General features: G+C 40.6%; 8 protein-coding genes across 8 annotated transcripts; all 8 read left to right on the top strand.

Moving 5' to 3' along the window:
• Positions 1 to 344: 344 nt before the first annotated feature.
• Positions 345 to 3,026, top strand: TM35_000291360 (uncharacterized protein; the record flags this gene model as incomplete). The annotated part of the gene is made up of 1 exon (XM_029028293.1): positions 345 to 3,026. One exon carries the CDS (start codon positions 345 to 347, stop codon positions 3,024 to 3,026), a length of 2,682 nt encoding a protein of 893 aa, XP_028880320.1.
• Positions 3,027 to 4,608: 1,582 nt separating this feature from the next.
• On the top strand, positions 4,609 to 5,715 carry TM35_000291350 (RNA-binding protein; the record flags this gene model as incomplete). Its single annotated transcript, XM_029028292.1, has 1 exon — positions 4,609 to 5,715. The coding sequence occupies one exon, from the start codon at positions 4,609 to 4,611 to the stop codon at positions 5,713 to 5,715; it is 1,107 nt and encodes a 368-aa protein (XP_028880319.1).
• A 2,650-nt stretch (positions 5,716 to 8,365) lies between these two features.
• TM35_000291340 (uncharacterized protein) lies at positions 8,366 to 9,871 on the top strand (the record flags this gene model as incomplete). The annotated part of the gene is made up of 1 exon (XM_029028291.1): positions 8,366 to 9,871. The coding sequence occupies one exon, from the start codon at positions 8,366 to 8,368 to the stop codon at positions 9,869 to 9,871; it is 1,506 nt and encodes a 501-aa protein (XP_028880318.1).
• Positions 9,872 to 10,163: 292 nt separating this feature from the next.
• On the top strand, positions 10,164 to 11,402 carry TM35_000291330 (putative regulatory subunit of protein kinase a-like protein; the record flags this gene model as incomplete). The annotated part of the gene is made up of 1 exon (XM_029028290.1): positions 10,164 to 11,402. The coding sequence occupies one exon, from the start codon at positions 10,164 to 10,166 to the stop codon at positions 11,400 to 11,402; it is 1,239 nt and encodes a 412-aa protein (XP_028880317.1).
• Positions 11,403 to 12,150: 748 nt separating this feature from the next.
• TM35_000291320 (uncharacterized protein) lies at positions 12,151 to 12,636 on the top strand (the record flags this gene model as incomplete). Its single annotated transcript, XM_029028289.1, has 1 exon — positions 12,151 to 12,636. The coding sequence occupies one exon, from the start codon at positions 12,151 to 12,153 to the stop codon at positions 12,634 to 12,636; it is 486 nt and encodes a 161-aa protein (XP_028880316.1).
• Positions 12,637 to 13,166: 530 nt separating this feature from the next.
• On the top strand, positions 13,167 to 13,622 carry TM35_000291310 (small subunit ribosomal protein S27Ae; the record flags this gene model as incomplete). The annotated part of the gene is made up of 1 exon (XM_029028288.1): positions 13,167 to 13,622. One exon carries the CDS (start codon positions 13,167 to 13,169, stop codon positions 13,620 to 13,622), a length of 456 nt encoding a protein of 151 aa, XP_028880315.1.
• A 510-nt stretch (positions 13,623 to 14,132) lies between these two features.
• On the top strand, positions 14,133 to 16,052 carry TM35_000291300 (uncharacterized protein; the record flags this gene model as incomplete). The annotated part of the gene is made up of 1 exon (XM_029028287.1): positions 14,133 to 16,052. One exon carries the CDS (start codon positions 14,133 to 14,135, stop codon positions 16,050 to 16,052), a length of 1,920 nt encoding a protein of 639 aa, XP_028880314.1.
• Positions 16,053 to 16,644: 592 nt separating this feature from the next.
• On the top strand, positions 16,645 to 18,669 carry TM35_000291290 (uncharacterized protein; the record flags this gene model as incomplete). The annotated part of the gene is made up of 1 exon (XM_029028286.1): positions 16,645 to 18,669. One exon carries the CDS (start codon positions 16,645 to 16,647, stop codon positions 18,667 to 18,669), a length of 2,025 nt encoding a protein of 674 aa, XP_028880313.1.
• Between the last annotated feature and the right edge of the window lie 926 nt (positions 18,670 to 19,595).

Below are 19,595 nucleotides of genomic sequence, written 5' to 3'. Positions count from 1 at the left end.
TAATATACATATAAATATATATATATATTAGTATATATATTTGTATTTGTAGAGAGTGAAAGGAATACCAAATTCCAGAACAAATCATCAATACAGTTGCTAGCAAAGCCATCCTAGAAAAGGAGAGAAATCGTATACCGAGAGGTGAGTTCTTTGAAGAAAAAGGAAACCCCAAAGGTATATTAAAAAAAGAAACAACAGCAACACAAAGAAGGTGAATTAGATAATAAACCTCAAAAAAAAAAAAAGTGAGGTGTTCTCCTTCTAAAGAAAGAAATAAAGAAAAAGAAAAAAAGAACAAGAGATAGTGTGAAATCAGAAGAAGAAAACCAAAGAAAAAAAAAATGCCGTATGATGTGGTGGATGAGCTGACTGAGACGGACCTCTCAAGTCTTATCAGTTATTCCATGACTTTCCAGCCCTTGGAGTTACTTCTTAAAAACATCATTAAACGTGCCAAACAGTCAGAGGTGGATAATGAGCGACAAGATGATGAGATTGCAGATTTGAAAAGACAACTGGAGGACTTGCAAAAGCGGGATGCGGAGAGAGAAGCAGAATTGAAGAAACTACAACAACAGCAACAACAACAACAACAACAACAACAACAACGATCCACTTCAGGATTGAAAGATGAGGAAGAAAAGGATACATCAGAGAAAAGTCAAGGTGCTGATCAACCTGTTGATCTTCAAGCTTTATGGGATGAAGTGGAACGGCTTAAGAAACTCATGGGTGAATTTCAACAATATGCACGACGCCGGACAATTGATGAGTTGTATGAGGCACGAAAACGAAAAGATAGTCTTGTTGCTAGTTCTGGAGAAATGCGACGACAACGACGCGTAACGGGGACTTCCACCACAGGAGAATCCGTGGATGAGGGAGATGAGAAGGTGGGAGATACGATTCTCAATCGCGCCCGTGAGGAACTTCACCTTGGAGATACCTACACCCCCGAACAAGAAGGACAACAACAACAACAACCGGGATTATTCGCAGAGGAAGAGGCGCAGGGAATCTCTGCAGTGACGGGAGAAGAAATGCAGCCACCGGGTCGAAGGGAAGAAAAACGACGACTGACACCACCACAACAACAATCGCAGTCATCACAAGCATCAACACAACCATTGCAGTATGCAGAAACACAACAACCAAGACAACCCGCACGAGCAACGGAACAGTTACGAGTGAGTGTAGAGGAACCGGAAACACAACGTGCACCAACAGGAGTTCAAGAAACTCATACAGCAGAACAACAACAACAACAACAACAACAACAAGAAGGCAGAACTGGTTCTGGACCTCGTGCAGCATCTCGCAGTGGTGAATATCCCTCAGCACCATTTTTATCTCCATCACCCACGTTTGGAAGGGGTTCTGGTCGAGCCTCCTCCAGCACACCTATGTTTCGCATCAGTAGTGGTGGATCCATGATGCACTCCAGAGATCCGGGAGCACATTTGGGTCCTACCGCATCCATCTGTGATCGACTTCAGCAGGATGGGGCGGATATTGCATATCTCAATCGTGTTGTGGCGGAGATGTTGAATGAGATGCGAGGTTTACACGAAGATGTAGACCATATGCGCACCATTACAGCTGAAGGAGGTGCTGCGGATAAGAAACCCTCATCACAAGAAGAATCGAAATCTGGAATTGATACGGACGATTTACTCCGACGAGTGGGAAAACTGGAGGATGATGTGGAACGTCTGCAGCGCCGTACTGCCTCACCAGGAAGTCCAACATTTAAACCGGATACGAGGAGTGCAGAAGAGGATGCGGAGCGTAGAAAGGCTATGGAAGATGATATTCAAAAACTAAAGGATCAACTGGAGGCCTTAAATCAGGCACAAGAACGCATGAACGCCAAACTTGGAAGTGTTCTCAGTCCATCTGCTACAACAAGTGGTGATACTGGTATTAATCCAGCACAATTTGCACTTTTACGTGCCACTGTGGAGGCGCTTGAACGTCAATTGGCTGATCTTCAACAAGCTGGTTTACGTAATTACGATAAGGATTTGGATGCTCTTCGACAGGCATTAGAAAAACTACAGCGAGACACTAATGCACTACAAAAGATGTGTGATATGTTGGATGAGAAGAAGGCAGACAAGAGTAGTCTACATCAACCATCAGTATCTACTTCAGAGATGAAGGAAAAGGAGGAAGGATCACTACAAGCAACTACTACCGAGACACCAAACTATGGAGAAACCATAAACGATTTACAACAAATATTGGATGCTTTACAACAACGTATGTGTAAGGCAGAAGCGAATATTAACGATCTGGATGATACCAAAGCAGATCGTACAGCTTTGGAACGTCTTGTAGATGACTTACGACACCTTCGTCACTTATTAGAACTTGGTGCTGGTAAGAGTGGGGATGGAGAAACAGCTGGTTTGGCAGCCGCCGCACAGGAGGAAACACTTCAAAAATTACAACAACAAATTGCTGATCATGCAAACGATTTCAGCAGTATGCGGGATGGTACCACAAATGAATTAAGTGCATTGCGTGATTATATCGAACAAATTGATCATCGCAAAGCAGACGCTACACTTGTGGCAAATAAAGCGGAACGTGATTATGTGGAGAATGCACTGGAACGACTTATGCGTGAGGTGGAACAAGTACTAAACGCCACCAATGCTGGTCTTATTGATACACTGGATAAATCCCTCAACGTGCTGCGGGATATGTTGGATGGAAAAGCCACAAAGAACGATATGGCACAACTACAACGACTTGTAACGGAAGAACACACGGGAAGTGGGGCACCTGATGCACTCATGGGATTTAAAGGATTTCGTTGTCTCGGCTGCAATAGAGCCGTAGAATCACTTCGGCCACGTGTGATGGCAAATCGACTGCAGCCATTTGTAAATCGTCTACCGCAGAATCTCCACCCCGATGGGAGCAGCAGTAACAACAGCAATACAGCACGCATTCAACAAGGACCATCGGGCGGCGCCCCAAAGAGTATCGCCTCACCTCCACTAGGTGATAGTTAAGATGTAGTCTGCTCCATTTCACTATACCCATATATATATATATATATATATATATATATATATATATATATATATATATAAATGAGGTATAGTAGAATAGGGATGCAGTCTGATCATTGTTCTTGTTGTTGTAGTTGTAGTTGTAGTATATATATATATATATATAAATGAGGTATAGTAGAATAGGGATGCAGTCTGATCATTGTTCTTGTTGTTGTAGTTGTAGTTGTAGTAATAGTTTCGGCTGTTCGTGTTTTTTTTTTTTGTTTCCCCCCTCCTGAACAGAGTATCCTTTGTCTGTTTATGTGTACATGGAAGAAAAAAAAAAAAAAGTACATGAGATGTATAGAACGGCCTTTAAATTGCCGTAGAAATGAAACAAGAGGTGGAGACAGAAGAATGAAACAACAACAAAAAAAAAAAAACCAACAGGCTCCACCTCAGAGCATGAAAAAAAGAAAAACAAACAAACAAACAAACAAAAAAAAAACTGTAAAGAGGTATGGCGGATAGAGAAAGGCGAGAGATTGGACAGGGTTGTTGATAGTGTGTGTATGTGTGTCAAGTGTATATACATATATGTTTATATATCTGCTCTTTGTAAGAAAGATTATGGAATGAATTGAATTATCTTTCTCTGCACGGGAAAAGATCAGAAAACATGGCGTGAAGCGAGTTTATTGTGGTGTTGTGAGCTTAAACGACGGAGAAGAGAAAAAAAGAAGAAGATACAACAGATCCTCTTCTCTTTTCTTTTTTTTTCTCTCACTTCACTGAAGCCAAAAGGTCTAGATTGCAGGATGTTTTTTTTTTGCTGATATGTAACTAGTGCTGAAAACAGAAAAAAAAGACATGTACAACATCATACACTCTTTCTTTCTTTCTTTTCTGCTTATATATATATATATATTGTTTGTATTTGTTTATTTCACGTTTCTCTGTCTGTCTCCCTTTCTTCCCCTGTTTTTTTCTTCTTTTTCTTTCCTTCTTTTCTTATTTGTTCCTGTTTATGTAATGAACTGTGTATGTCTCCTGCTGAAAACAATTACCATTTCTTTTTTCTTTTCATTCTTTCTTTCTCTGTATGTGTAGGGAATTGTTCTGGGGCCGGATCGCAGGGTATGAAGTTCACACCAAGAAATTAATTAAACGCTATATACCTGGTTTCTTTATATATAGTTGCAGAATGACCGGATTCGTTAGTCTAGTGAAGTTCGATGCGGTAAAGATAATATAAAGAGGAAATCAAACAAAAAAAAAAAAAAAAAAAAAAAGAAAGTACCACAAAATAGACAAGAGGGCGAAAAAAAACATCTGGCAATTGTCCATTGGCGACTCTAATGAGTAATATTGTGGGTATCCTAATTACAGGAGAAACGAGAGAGAGAAAGAGAGAGATAGCCATAGGGAAAGTAAAAAAAAAAAAAATATTTGAAATTGCGATTATCTTCCATTAAAAATGAACTCTTCTATTCTCTTCTGAATATCTACACTATACTATAGTTAGTCAAGACAATCCAAGTTCTAAAACAGTGTTATTATTATTATTATTATTATTATTATTATTATTCGGGTCTAACAGATGGGACCTGGACCTGATCCGTGTAATCTTATTGTGAATTACATTCCAACGGACGTCACGGATGAGCACCTCACGGAATTATTTAAACCATTCGGCTCATTGGTCTCCGCTCGTGTGATTCATAATCAGGAAACGAAACATCCGAAGGGTTATGGATTCGTGGTTTACACAACAAAAGAGGCCGCACAGAGGGCGATACATCACATGAATGGGTATAAGATTTACAACAAGACTCTGCGTGTGTCTATAGCGCGAGGAGAGAAGTGTCAACATGAGAGACATTCCCATCATGAGATGCCGGTGAGGCCGCTTAACATGTTGTCAGAACCAAACCTGCCCTCTCCGTTAACGTCTGGTGCATCTCCAGTGGGAATCAACAGTCCTCCGAGCCACATCCATACCGCAATGCATATGAATAATAATAATAATAATAATAATAATAATAATAATAATGATAATAATAATAATAATAATAATAATAATAATAATAATAATAATAATAATGGTGCCTATATCGATAACGTCAACACTCACATGGACAATAATGGTGCTCGTCCGATTGTTCACGCCGCTGCTGCCGCCTACGTGATGGGAAGTGTTCCTCCTGCCGGCTATTATGCACCCGCAGCCCCGCCCTTATCGCCGCAGCCGTGCGTGGTGGGGGGCGGAGGAACACCGCAGAGTCCACAGCAATGGACGGCGGCCGCTGCGGGCACACAAACAGCTCCCGGCATTCTCTTGTATAATCCCACACATAATGCATATGGTGGGAGAAGCAGCACTGAGACTGCTGTGCCAAGTGCAGATGGGGCAGGGCTCCGTGATTGGGTGCCACTGCAATCAACGCCATCTCCCTTAATACCACAACAGCCACAATTGATTTTGTGCGGAAATATTGTCTTGCCATGTTTTCTTCAGCCAGGTCAGTCGACTGTTGTGTCTAACACTTTGTTGAATTACACCAACACCTCTTTCTCGAGTTCACACAGTTCTTTTGGTCCCAGCAGCGCCGGTCCCAGCAGCATGCTAATAGGCACTCCAAGCACACCTATTCCCACCGATTCCTTTGCTTTTGCTAATTTGAGTGAAATACACAAGCAGAGATAAATGAGGCGGGGGAAAGTAATAATATATGTGTGTGTGTATGCCTATGAGAGGGAGCGAGAGAGAGAGAGAGAGAGAGAAAGGAATAATGGTGGGAAAGGAATGAATTTCTTATTTCGTTTTTTCTCTCCGAACCGATATGTGTGTAGTAACGCGAGTCTAATTCGAAGAGGCAAACAGGTAGAAGAAAAAAACCTAGACAGGGAAGCAAGGGGGCCTTATTTTTTATATACACGCGTTAACGAAATAGAAGGTTGAGTACAAGTTTGTAGGGTGTATTTACTACTACTACTACTACTACGAATACTACAGTTTTAAGTGGTTAATAATAGCTCTTATTTTTTTTTCTTTTTTTTTGTCTTTTTGTCTTTTTGTCTTTCTTGCCTCGTTTTTCTGTTTTTATTTTGTATTTATTTTTGCTTTTAACGCTCATTATTATTGATTGGATTCTTTTATTTTATCTCTTCCTTCACATTATTTCTTTTTTTTTTTCCTTTTTACCTTTTATTTTTGTTTTTGTTTTCGTTGTTGTACTCCAACTCTTTTTTTTGTTTGTGTTCTTCTTTGTTCTCAAGCCATGAGTTTGTCTGTTTTGTTGTTTAGATGTTTTGGTCCCGCCTCGGCCCCTCTTCTTCTTTACATGTGATGATCCCACAAAGACAGACAGACAGACAGACAAGAGAAAGAAAGAAAGAAAATGAAAGAGAGATGAGAACCACAAACTGTTGTGGTTGTGTTTTTTTTTTTTTTTCTTTTCTTTCTTTCGTTCTTTCATATACGTATGACTTTTAGTGTATGTAGTGGGAACAATAATAATAATAATAATAATAATAATAATAATAATAATAATAATAATAATAATAATAATAATAATAGGCAAGGAGACACACACATAAAAGTTCTATCTATCTATCTATATGTGTGTGTTCTCTCATTGTATGAAGATCACTGGGTATATGTACCACATCGTTTCTTTATTTTATTTTATTTTTTTTATTTTCTCTCTTCTTCCCGATGATGAGACCGTAATCTCGGATTACGCTATTCCTATCGTTTTTTTCTTTCTTGTCAATCGTTTTTTGGTTCTTTTGAATGTACACGTCCTATGAATATTATTAATGTGCATATATATTATCTTTACTATGAATGTTTTTATTTATCCTTTTATTATTATTATTATTATTATTATTATTATTATTATTATTATTATTTATTATTATTATTATGATTATCTCTGTGTTGTTTCCCGGACGTCTTTTTTATTCCAACGGTGTTCGCCCAAGTGGTGTATCCCCGAAGGGGGACGAGTACAGTAACAACAGAAATAATTATTATAAATAATAACCATAATCATATAAATAAGAAGAAGAACAAGAGGGAAATCAACAATAAAGTAAGGGAATCTATACATCGAGAAAGAAAAAAAAGAAAAAAGAAAAAGAAAAGGAGACGCCCAAATCACTCAATTCACAGAAGGAAGGGGAGTGAGAAGGGAATGTCTATGCGTTAATATGAAATTATTATTATTATTTTTTTCCGGTACTTCTCTCTATCTCTGTGGGACTTATACAGACGCATAGGTAAAGTGTGTTGGTGTATTCATGTGCATATCTCCATTGTTTTCTTTCTTTTTTTTTCTTTAAATCCTGTGTATATGTATGTATACATATATACATATATATATACCAGTATGGATTCTTTCTCTCTCTCTCTCTATCTTTTCTTTGTCTTCCCCCCACCTCCAAAAAAAAAAAAAACAACAACAACAAAAAAAAACGAACAAAAACAACAACACAAATCGGTTTATGGACTACTATAATAATGATGGTAATAATAATAATAATCCTTTTCAGTTAGTGGTCCACATTCGAAAGTTTTAAATATTTTGCGCTTTCGTCCTCTCTTCTTTCATTGACTCTCTTTTTATTTTATTTTTTATGGGGTATGGGAAATATGCCACTTCTTCAATACGCGGTATTTAGAGCCAATTACACGATATCTTATAATATTATTGCTGTAGTTGTATTTAGGGTCTGTTTTATTCCTCTGCTGTACACACAATGGGTTACTAATCTATTTATTTTTTTTTTCTCATTTTTCTTTCTTGACGTTTAAAGGGTTCTCTCCACTGCTTGTTTCGCAGATCCAACAAATAACAACGAAGAGGGCAACGAACAATATTATTATTATTATTATTATTATTATTATTATTATTATTATTATTATTATTATTATTATTATTGCTACTGTTTGTATCAGTTACTCCCATCATTGTCCAAAGTTCAGTCAGGCAAACACCACAACATCAAGAATACCAGTTTAACATCTTGGCCAAAGGAAGAAGAAGAAGAAAAAAAAAAAAAAAAAGATCATTTTACTACCGGAATGAGCACTGGGGTTCTTACGCAAGAAGCCAAACCTCTATACAGTAGTAACAAGATTCACATTGACCGCATTGTAGCTTATCTTNTATTATTATTATTATTATTATTATTATTATTATTATTATTGCTACTGTTTGTATCAGTTACTCTCATCATTGTCCAAAGGACAGTCAGGGAAAAAGGAGACTATCAACAATGATTCAATTCCAATCACAATAAAGGAAGAAGAAGAAAAAAAAAAAAAAAAAAAAAAGATCATTACTACCGGAATGAGCACTGGGGTTCTTACGCAAGAAGCCAAACCTCTATACAGTAGTAACAAGATTCACATTGACCGCATTGTAGCTTATCTTGAAGGCCAATCACCGGAGGCGGAACTCTCTGTAGATACACTCACCGGCTGCGGCCCGTTCCTACAACGATTAGTACACACCGCACAAGACACACACACAGCGGATCGACTCGATGATGTTTTTCAGCGCGTCGCTGCACACTTTACTCGCTGCGCACACATTACAGCCGCTGATAACATCAGAGAGTTAATAGCCCAAGTTGCCAGCAAGGCGAGTGATGTGGTGATGGAAGAGGCGTTATTCTTATCTCCGCCAATGTCGAGTGCCTCACAAGTTGTGTGGTCTCGAGTGGGGCAGTTGGTTGGGCAACTTGTGCGGGACTCTGCCGCTGGTGTTGTGAATGTTAATGCTCATAGTGGTAATAGTAGAAGAGGCAGTACTTCTCTATTGAGTTCAAACATCACAAGTAACATGAATAAAGGTACGGAAAATAATAATTATGATCGTCAAATAGGGCAACGGGCATCCCCATTGCTTTTACAGCGGATCCCATGGAAAGATGTATGTGATGATAAGGAGGAATTTGAAGAGAAACCACCAGCGATGGTGTCGAGTTTTACAGTTTTATGGGGTAGTATATTTTCTTTTCTTCAGTTATTGGCTAATAAATCTAATGAGCTGAAAACAGAAGAAGGAAAGTCAGATGATGCTTCTTTAGTGTTACCTAAAATGAGCACTCAACAACAACAACAACATCCACTAGGAGGGATACTAACAGATTGTGTTATTACCATGATGGAGAAAAACCGTTCTTTATTATGGGAGGCACACGAGATGAATCAACATGGTGCCGCCGCTGAGGTACTCTGCGTTGCAGCAAATAACTTTGCATGGTTGCTCCAGCAGTGTAAATATTTACCAATAACAAATGCTGTAGAGATTAGGGAAGTTTTAATGCAGTGTACAGCTGATGTTTTACAGGATATTATTACTGGATGCTCAACAGAACTTCACTACATTTTTTCATTATATCTTTTTCCACACATAGATGGAGGTCAACGGCAACAAGTTACCCCTCGAGTGCTCACAGGACGATTAACTGCCACTTGTGATATTTGTAATAGTCTGGTACTTGTTTTACCAAAAAGTGAAGTCATATCACTTCTTCTAGAGCGTCTGCTGCTTCCTCTAGCAGAACGGCTCTTGGACACTAAAGAACAACAACACATGGTAGACAAGAGTAATGCTAGTTACCAAAAAAGTCTTCGAACCCATAATTTTTATGATGATGATGATGATAATGATACTGGACTACGAGTACCACCATCACCACCTGTTGATGGCAGTGCTACGACATTAGCAGAACGAGTAACAGAGATACTGGATGTATTGGCGAGTGACACTGCCTTTGGACCTACTATCTGTCAAGAGAGTTCCTCTTATTGTACAATTCGTCGTTTGCTCCCTGTAATGACCTCATAAATTCAATCTGCACTATATATATATATATATATATATATATATATATATATATATATATANATATATATATATATATATATATATATATATATATATATATATATACATGTAATACTGTTTGGTAAGGAGAGATTATCTTATCATAAAATAGTGCTTTCCCCTTCTCTCTCCTTCTATTTCTTTCTTTCTATTTCTATTTCTTTCTTTCTTTCTTTCTCTCTCTTTATCTACTCACCCACTCCCCACACCAATAGTGACCACCACACCAGCAGGAGCAACAGAGCAGACAGCCATGGCGGACCACCGTGGGCGGGAGGAGGCGGAGGGGGACGGCGAGGGGGCGGCGCGCTTCGACCTCGCCGCGGGGACCGGCAACCCCCTCGCAGACCTCCCGGCCATCGCCGCCGTCGGACCCCGCGGGGCCCCCGCCCGACGCCTCGAGGCCCAACTCGAGCCCCTCCACCGCCTCGTCTTTGGACGCGCCGGCAGGACGGGCGAACGCCGCCGCGCCCTCGAAGTCTTTCGCGGATTCCCGCCAGACATGCGTGACGACGTGGTGGAGCGGGTCGGGCGACTCACAAAGGACAAACTCCGCGCCATCATTGACGCACTCGGGATGGCAGTGCACATCTCCAACCCACGCGCCAAGGTAGCGGAGGATGTTGTGGCGTTCCTCATGCACCCAAGTGTGGAAGGGGCAAAGCGCGTAAACACGAAGAGTTCGCGGACGGCGAGTAAACCCACAAAGCGTGGGCGAACATCATTACCAAGGGGCTCTGCCGTGAATGCCTCTGCAAAGGAGGATGAATCGGTGGGAGCAACAGCAAAAACCTCACCAGTAACATCAACAGCTTCAAAAAAATCACCATCACCAAAAACAAAAACAACCAAAACAACAGCATCATCATCATCCCCTGCAGATGAAGGTGTGAAAGCAAAGCGCACCAAGAAGGAGCTGCCAGTGGCGGAAAGATCTCCATCTGCTAATCCACCAAGTGATGATGCACTTCGGGTTGCTGTATATAAACGAATCCTTCTTACACCTCGTGAGGAACGGGTGAATCTTACCACAAAGGCGTTACGTTTGGAGTTGCAAGAATCTTTTGGTGAACTTGAGGCACGAAAAGCAGTGATTAAAGAAGCAGCATCTGAATGCATTACAGCACTGGTTGCTGCGGAGGAAGCAGCAGCAGTTGCGGCGACAGCGACTGTTACAGGTACAGCTACAATTACAACTACAACGATAGAAGGTGGAACAATGTCAGTAAGTCTTCCTGGGGTATCTTCTGAGGCAGCTAGAGTAAGTGGTAATGGAGATCATACAGTGGAGCCTTCACCAGCACCTCACCCTCCATCGATGCAGTTAACTGATGCTGCTGCTTCAACCCGCAGTCAACCTCCACCACCTGAGACACCTGACAGCTCTGTCGCACAGCACTCATCAGTGCCATCGTTTCCAGCACATCCACCGGTAGCGGCGACTGTGGTTTCCGCACCATCATGTCCTCCACCCGGCGCACCTATTGTATGAGCGAAAAAAAAAGAAAAAAAATGGAATAATTTGAGATAGAGCGAAAGAAAGCCAAAGGTATTTGTGGATGGGCAAATGGTTTAGCTCCTTGTGAAAATGTGGAGAGACACCGATAGAGTGAGAGAGGGAGATAATGGAAGAAGAAGGAAAGAGAGAAAGAAGGAGGAAAAAAAAAAAAAAAAAGAAATGAAACGAAAAAGAATTAAAGGGATGAGAGAAGCAAGATACTTCTGGGTATTATTTGATAAATTACGCAGTATGTTTTTCTTTTTTTTTTTCTCCATTTCTTTTGTTTTTGTTCTTCGTCCTCGTTTCCTCTTATTGATACTATTTTTCTTTTTTTTTTTTGCACATGGTGATGTACTTCCTTCGTGTCTCTGCTACGGTATTTTTTTTCTTTTTCTTCTTTTATTTTTATTTTTATCGATATTGTAAATCCTACTGAATGTTAAAAGAGTATTTTTCTGTAGTGCGTCTGTTTTTTTCTTCTTCCTCTTTTTTTTATCTTTTTTCTTTTTATCCCTCAGTTAGGTGGACGAGGAAGACGTTATTTACTGTTATCCTACCCCTGCTGTTTGTTGTTCTTGGGTAATTGACCTTGTTATAGATTTGCAAGGGCTGGGGGGTTAACAGTGGGGCTCTCCAGGACAAGAACTATATTACAAAAAGTGTAGTTTTGAAAGCGAGTGAAATTAAAACCGATTGGAAGAGAGCATTAAAAGAAAAGAAAAAAAAAAGGTAGTTAAATATGGATTTGTGGCAGGAGGTCTCACCTGGATCTGGAGTTTGGTATATATCACGTGAAATATATCTTTCGGTTTGTATTTGTGTTGCTAACCGTACTTCCAACTCTGTGGTAGTTGAGTTGCGTTGGAATGGGCATCCCACCCTCAGCAATGCGGTTATCTTAGCACCCATATCTAACAAATATACAACAAACAAAAAGAATGATAATGATAAAAGTATGAAACATAGTAGTAGTGATACGGAGATTACTGTGACTCGTGTTATTCATCCAGATAATACTGTTGTATTGTTAACTGTTTCACCTGCAGATGATTCAATGCCCATGACGTTGGATTTTCAGCTTAATTTACTGGATGCGGTGCCTCCACCATCAGAGGATAAGAGGAATGTAATTCTGTTTGATAATGCGGTGGCACAAAGCCGTGTAGTGGAGGAGTGGCTGCAACAGCAACAGCAACAGCGATGCTCTTCGCACTACAAGTCCTGAAGAACACGGAGTGTAACAGTAATATAAACGAAGAAACAAAAGAAAAAACAACAACAACAACAATATTTGACATTGTTTGTATATTTGAATACCATTATTATTATTATTATTATTATTATTATTATTATTATTATTATTATTATTATTATTATTATTATTATTTTGTTTATTTACTTCTTTATCGATTATTGCTACTAATACTATTAATACTACAGTTGTCCAAATCTGCTAGACGGCAAATTTTTCTGGGCGGAAGGGGTTATGACTAGTGACGTAATTGGGAGAAATCGTTTGGCGCTGCTTTTTTTTTTGCAATTGATCACATTGACATTAAGTGGTTATGTGAATGGAAATTGTAGAAATTGATATAATATATGTTGCCGACGGCTTCATGCTACAGCATTCTATCGTAGACACAGACATAGACACACGTCCATACACACACACACACATACACATATCTCTCACTCTTATTATTATTATTCTATTTTCTTTTTTTCGTTCTTTTTCTTTATTCAAAGGAAGGAAGCATGCAGCTTTTCGTCAAATCGGCGTCCGGCCAGACTCTTGCGGTGCAGGCGTCCCTGCAGGAGACCGTTGCGGCTCTCCGCTCCCGCGCGGGTCTCCGCAGCGACGAGCTCCTCTTCTTCGGCGGCCAGAGCCTCGACGACGCCGCCACCCTCGCCGAGTACGGACTCCAGCGCGAGAGCACCATTCACGCCGCCCTCCCTGTTGAGGGTGGTAAGGGAAAGAAGAAGAAGAAGAAGATCTTCACAAAGCCAAAGAAGCCTATTCACCGCCACAAGCTGGAGAAGATGCGCGCCCTCAAGTACTTCAACGTCACGGAGAACGACGACGGTTCCTATAAGGTGGAGCACACTCGCCAGGAGTGCCCAGGACCAAACTGCGGTGCTGCCGTGTTTATGGCCCAGCACAAGGGACGCAAGTACTGCGGTAAGTGCCACCTGACGTTTACAGTCAAGTAAGCCCTAGGACGACCGCTGCTGCAAAATTGAAGAGGAAGTGGGTTGATGAAAGATCAAAAGGCAGGGTAGGAACTAGAACATCAAGAAAGAAGGCCCCCTACACATACATACACATTCTTTCAATGCATCTTATTTCAATTTTTCTTCCTTTATATTTTGTTTGAGAAGTATTTATTTCTTGTTTTTTTTTTTTTTTTAAAAATCCACTTATTGTTTTTTTTTTTTCTGTTTCTATTAGGTTTTCCTGTGCTTTGCCGTGGGTGTGTCTTCTTCACATCACGGTGGGGAAAGTATTGCATACTTGTAAAATACATGTATACGTAAATATCTCTTTTTCTTACTCTTTTTTTTCTTTTTTTTTTCTTTATTAACGGGTAGGGTCATCATCATTATCATCAAGAAAAGAAGAAAAACAAAAAAGTAAAAAGAAATAAAGGATTATTTCTTTTTTCCCCCTTCTCCTTCTAGTTCTTTCCGTCTCTCTGTTTCTCTCTCTGTGTGTGTGTGAACATGCAGGAGGCTACGCGACATTTACTTGACGGTGTTATTGGCCTTACATGCGTCGATCCTGGTCTTAACACGGCTGTAGCTACCGCACCGCTTGTAGTTAACGTTATTGCCCAACAGTCACTCTTCGCCTGTCACGCCGCCTCCGCCGCCCACGCATTACTGCAGGATGGAGACTCGTCGTTGTGGTACATCATGCGACATGTAGCGCAGGCACGAGAACGTTATACTGCCGTCCATGCACCTCCACCACCGCCGCCTATTCCCTCCAGACGAGCAGAGTGTAATGTGGAGCTGCGGGATTTGTTAACGGGTGTATCTCGTAATAATAGTGGGGCTGTTACAGCACTAGCACGACCGCAAACAGTCTCATCTGTATCACATACACCACCACCCTCAACTTCGCATACGCCTGCATTAACATCAGCATCAGAATCTACTACAACACCTCCAATAGCAGTTTTAGCCCCAACTTTAGCCCAAACGTCATCTTCAGGTACACCTCTGATGTTATCACCATGGGATTTTCGTGTAGTAGTTGTAGGTGGTGGACGTGTAGGGCGTGCTATTGTGGAACAATTACTACTAGCTCCTCATATTATACATCCATCACGTATTACTATTATAACACGACAAACAGAATCTGTGGCTCAATTTGCAGGACGTGGGGTGCAGTGTACAGGTCGACGTGAAGGACGTAACGCACTTTTAGAGTGTCATGTGTTGATTATAGCATGTCAACAGACTCAATTCTATGATTTTGCAAGTATATACTGTCCACGACGAAGTGTTAAACAAGGTCCTCCACCAAGTTCACGAACGAGTAGTAGTAAAACACATCAGACAGAGTCTTCTATTTCTCATTCGCAGGAAACTCAAAGACGACGACCACGACGACGTCAACAGAAGAAAAAAACATTACGTGATGTAGTAAATAAGTGGCGTACTACAGATGATGATGATTATGATAACGGTTCTAATAATTATGATAACGGTAGTACTGTTAACGGTGTTTCAAACCCTTCCATGACAAGATTGCTTAAACCTGGTACTTTTGTTTTTTCCTGCTGTGCAGCATTGGGAACACACAAGATTGCGAAAGAATTGGGTCACTTTGATCCACTTGTAATACGTGCAGAGGTTGATTTTGCCGGTGTACACGCTGGAGCTGAGCAGTTTAACACAGATAAAGATGCATTTCGTTCAGACTTTATTAGGCGTATTGCATTAGAGGGAAATTCCTTCTTATCATCCCTTAATGCTCTTCAACAGTCTTATATGGCAGGGGAGAGTCCATTTGTGGAGGTTAATAGTATTTCTGCGGGTGATTTATTTAGTTGTGAAGCGCAAATTCGCGTACACCGTAGACGTAAATATGTTCCACCACCTGATATACAAGATACAATGCGTGGTGAGGGAGTAAGTGGAACTACACCCTTCTTATTAAAGATGTGGCATGCACTTTGTTGTTTTATTGTAGTGAAACTATCAGCATTTCCACCTGGGCAACAACGTCTTTTTACATATTTACAACGTGTAGGACCTTTGCTAGGAGCTGCACTTGTAGCACTCCCAGGAGATCTTCAGGCACGTGTGGTGGCGAAACTAACAGAGTTATTAGATCGAGATGTGGATGAAATTTACGAGACCGAAGAAGATCCACTTATTAAATTAGATCAACGCATAGTGGCTGCCTATGATAGTGATAGTGACCCGGATAACGTAGTAAACGCCATCGCAACAGGAACAGGAACAACAACTGCAACTGCAACTGCCAATCCTCAATCTCCTCCTGATGTTGCTGGTATGAGAGAACTCACACGCCTTGTGAAGTGTTTTCCTGAACTATTTAGTGACGAGACAGATGTCCTGCAGAGGCTTCGTGAACATTATCTTGCTGTTACAGAGCTCAAAGGCGTTTGAAATTATTGTTTAGTGTGGAGATATATGGGTGATGTGTTTCTGAGTTTTATGTTTATTACATGCTGATGTCTACAGTTTGGCGGTGAAGAAGGTAATGCAACAACAGTAATTGGAGAAAAAAAAAAAAACAAATATGTATACTTTTTAATCCCTTGGTGGTGTGTGTAAAATTCTTCAAGTTTCACATTCTTTTGAGATATCTGAATTCTGTATTTTTCTCTTTTAAAAATAAATCTCTACCTCTCTACGTGTGTGTATATATGTGTGTGTGTGTGTTTATCTCTGTTCGTATGATTTTTTTTTTTTTTTAATTTACTTCTTTTTCTATATCTCTCTGAATCTATTGCTAAACGGCACTACAAACATAATCAAATAAAAAGAGTGATATACGTGCGGTTAGAGGAAGATATTGACAGACACAGAATATAAAAAAAAAAAAGAATAAAAAACAGAAAAAAAAAGACTTTTTTCTTTTTTCCAAAACCGCACAGAAGTTAGGGAATCGTCAGATTCTCTTTTTTTTTTTTTGTTCTTCCTTCCCTTTTCTGTGGGTATTCTCACGTGTGTGTAAGTCACAAGCAAAAGCTGCACCATGTCCACACTAGAGAACTGCACAGATGCGTTGCTGCAGCAGAAGGCCGTGCAGTCAAGTAATTACGAGCGACTGGAGTCGCGACTGATGGAGATGGAGCGCACAAAGCGGTCGCTCTTCTTTGGACTGAAGGAAATCATCACCGACGTGGAGCGACGCCGGCAGGATTTGTGTGAACTGCGTGAAGAGACCGTCCGGCAACAACAACAACTGCAGCAGAGCTCCGTGAAGTTTGGTGCCCTCGTCACTTTTATTGGCAGCGAACAGAAGAAATCTCTGCGGTTGCGGGATGCACTTGAGAGTTGTGCCACGGCGTGGACGGGTTGCCCGGCGAGAGTGTCGTTGTTGTTGCGGGCCCTGCAGGAGCGGCGTGTGTTTATGCGGCAGTTGTCGGATGTGTTGATTGGCCTGCAGCGACTGCGGGCTTTAGTGCAAGTCACGCGGCGGGTGGAGGCGGCAAAGACACTCCTGCAGGAACGCATGAATGAACATGTGAAGATGAGCGAACGGGTGGAGGCTGCTGTCCAGCAACAAGAGAAACAACAAACAGAAAGACTACAGTTTTTACAAGCGTGTAGAATACGGCTATTGAGTGAGGGAGAGGAATTATGGCATGCGGCTCAACAGAAGGAACAATGGCTCTTGTTTATACAGTCGGCATATGATCGTGCATGTCTGGATCACGCCGCCGCAGAGGCCCGTAATGCTATTTACAGAATGGCATTGCAAGAGGCACTCACACTCACCGACAGACACGGCGCCGTGCGGGAGCATCTTGCATTAACAGCACGATTCACAGAATGGTACTCTATGCAGTTACGTGAGAAACGAACGATGATTGAAATGTACACACATATCATCATGGATACATTACAGGCACAAGAGCAGCATTTGATAACGCAGAAGGAACTTGCAATGGAGGAGCGCAAGAAAACAAATTCTGCTCTATTATTATCACGAGAAACACATGTAAAGATCTGTGAAGCGATTGCAATACACGAAAGACGGGCGGAGGGTCTTCGTCTCGTGCATGCCGCCGTTCGAGCCTTCCGCCGTTGTCAAGATCAACAACGTCTTCACATTCACCGTGAGCGTAGAGCTCATGAGAGTATTATGGAAACTGCACGAGTGGCATATGAACAGCGAGTGGCTGCACGGCGGTTGTTTGCCCTGCAGTGTGAGGCGCGTGAGGGACTACAAGCGGAAGAAACATTAACACGCGGGACTATTGAAGAGATGGAAGGCGATACACGTGAAGTTATGGCACAACAACAACAGCAAGAAGAACAAGAACAACTCTTACACGAACAACAAAAACAACAACAACAAGAAAAATTAATTTCTAGACGTGTTGTTGCTGAGAAGAAAGAGGAAACCATTGGTGAGGCACTCGCTCTCATAACACCAAAGAAAGGTACGACACGGCGATCACACACAGAGAAGAAGCGACCACGGAGTAATACGGTATTATCCAGCGCGGCCATTCGACGTACATATCCCAATCTATCTCAACAACAAAAAGAAGAAGTAGACGAAGAGGAAATATCACCGAATTCTTCAGTTTCATCTATTGGTGCGACAAAGACATTTGGCACGCGACTCCCACTCAGTGCACTGAAGAAGAGAACTATGAAAGGTTCACCTCTACGCACACTTCCAATAAATGTGGATATGGCTAGTAATAGCGGAAAGAAAAAGGATCGTCGTGAGAATAAGAACCACATTACAGGGATAAAACGAACTTATACCTCTTCACCACTGCCGCGGCCACCTGTTAACGCGAACTCTACCTGCGCTCTCAGTACTGCTCTAAGCTCCGCATTCACACGTTCTAATTTTAATAATACTCATACAAATACAAATACTGCTACAGCTGCTGCCGCTAATCCTAGTGCGGCGACTGTTGCTGGGGGATTGAGTAAAGGCCGTCCATTAACCAGACCTCGTCCTTCTGCTGTGATAACAAAGGATGTTTGGTGTGAAGGGAAGGCAGATGATATTTTTGCTGATGTTTTTTCCTTTTAAACCCCCATCCTCTCACACACTCAGTTTTTCTTCCTATAAGATTTCAGCCAGAATTCACATTTTTTTTTTATTTTTTAATTAATGTAGATTCACTACATTGTTTTTTCTTATTTGTTATTACTTTTATTATTTCGATTGTTTTTTTTTGTTACCTTAGTATTATTATTATTTTCTTTTTTGTAGTTTTTTTCCCTTTGTTAATGCTATTAAAAGCAGATATTTATAGGGGATAAGAAGATATTTGGGTGGATTATGTCTGGGTTCGCTATTTTATTGTATCACTTCAATGTGTATTCCCTGTGTTCGAGAAAATTCCCTCTTGAGACTGTGATGATTACAATAACTTGTGATTTATATATAAAAATGCCTTTCTTTCTTTCTTTCTTTCTTTTTTTTTGTTTATTATTGTTGTTATTTCTCTATTCAACTTTTAAAGCGTTGCTTTTTCTGTTTAAACTGATTTGGCACCGCTGAATAAATTTATTGTTGTTATTATTATTATTCTTATTATCATACAACCGTAGGTCTTGTGAAAAAGAAATAGAAAGGACAAAAAATAAATAAAAAAAAAAAGCCGCAAAAAGTCACGAAACCGCAGAAAGAAGAAAGAGGGAAAACACGTCGAACGAAAAAAAAATTTTTTTTTCTAGAGAAATTGAAGGGAGAATAGAGAAGAGTTTCTCATTCTCCCTTATTTCTAGTTTCCTTCTTCTCACATTTCTCCTTCCCAACTCTTGAGTCGCTGCTCTTTTTCTCAGCGGCAAGATTCGGAGAAGGTTGAAGAAGTGAGATCACAGAAGGAGCGTTGCAGTTCAGAAAACAAGTTCTTAAAGAAAACAAAGAGAAAGAGGGTAAGAAAGTGTGTGTGTGTGTTTTGTAGCAGAGAATTACTTATCATACCATTCTTGTATATATATATATATATA

Source organism: Trypanosoma theileri (genome assembly GCF_002087225.1).
Source record: "Trypanosoma theileri isolate Edinburgh chromosome Unknown TM35_Tth_29_V1, whole genome shotgun sequence".
In the NCBI taxonomy this organism is placed as follows: Eukaryota; Euglenozoa; class Kinetoplastea; order Trypanosomatida; family Trypanosomatidae; genus Trypanosoma; species Trypanosoma theileri.
The sequence above is the reverse complement of the archived record's forward strand: the minus strand, read 5'-3'. Positions and strand labels throughout refer to the sequence as shown.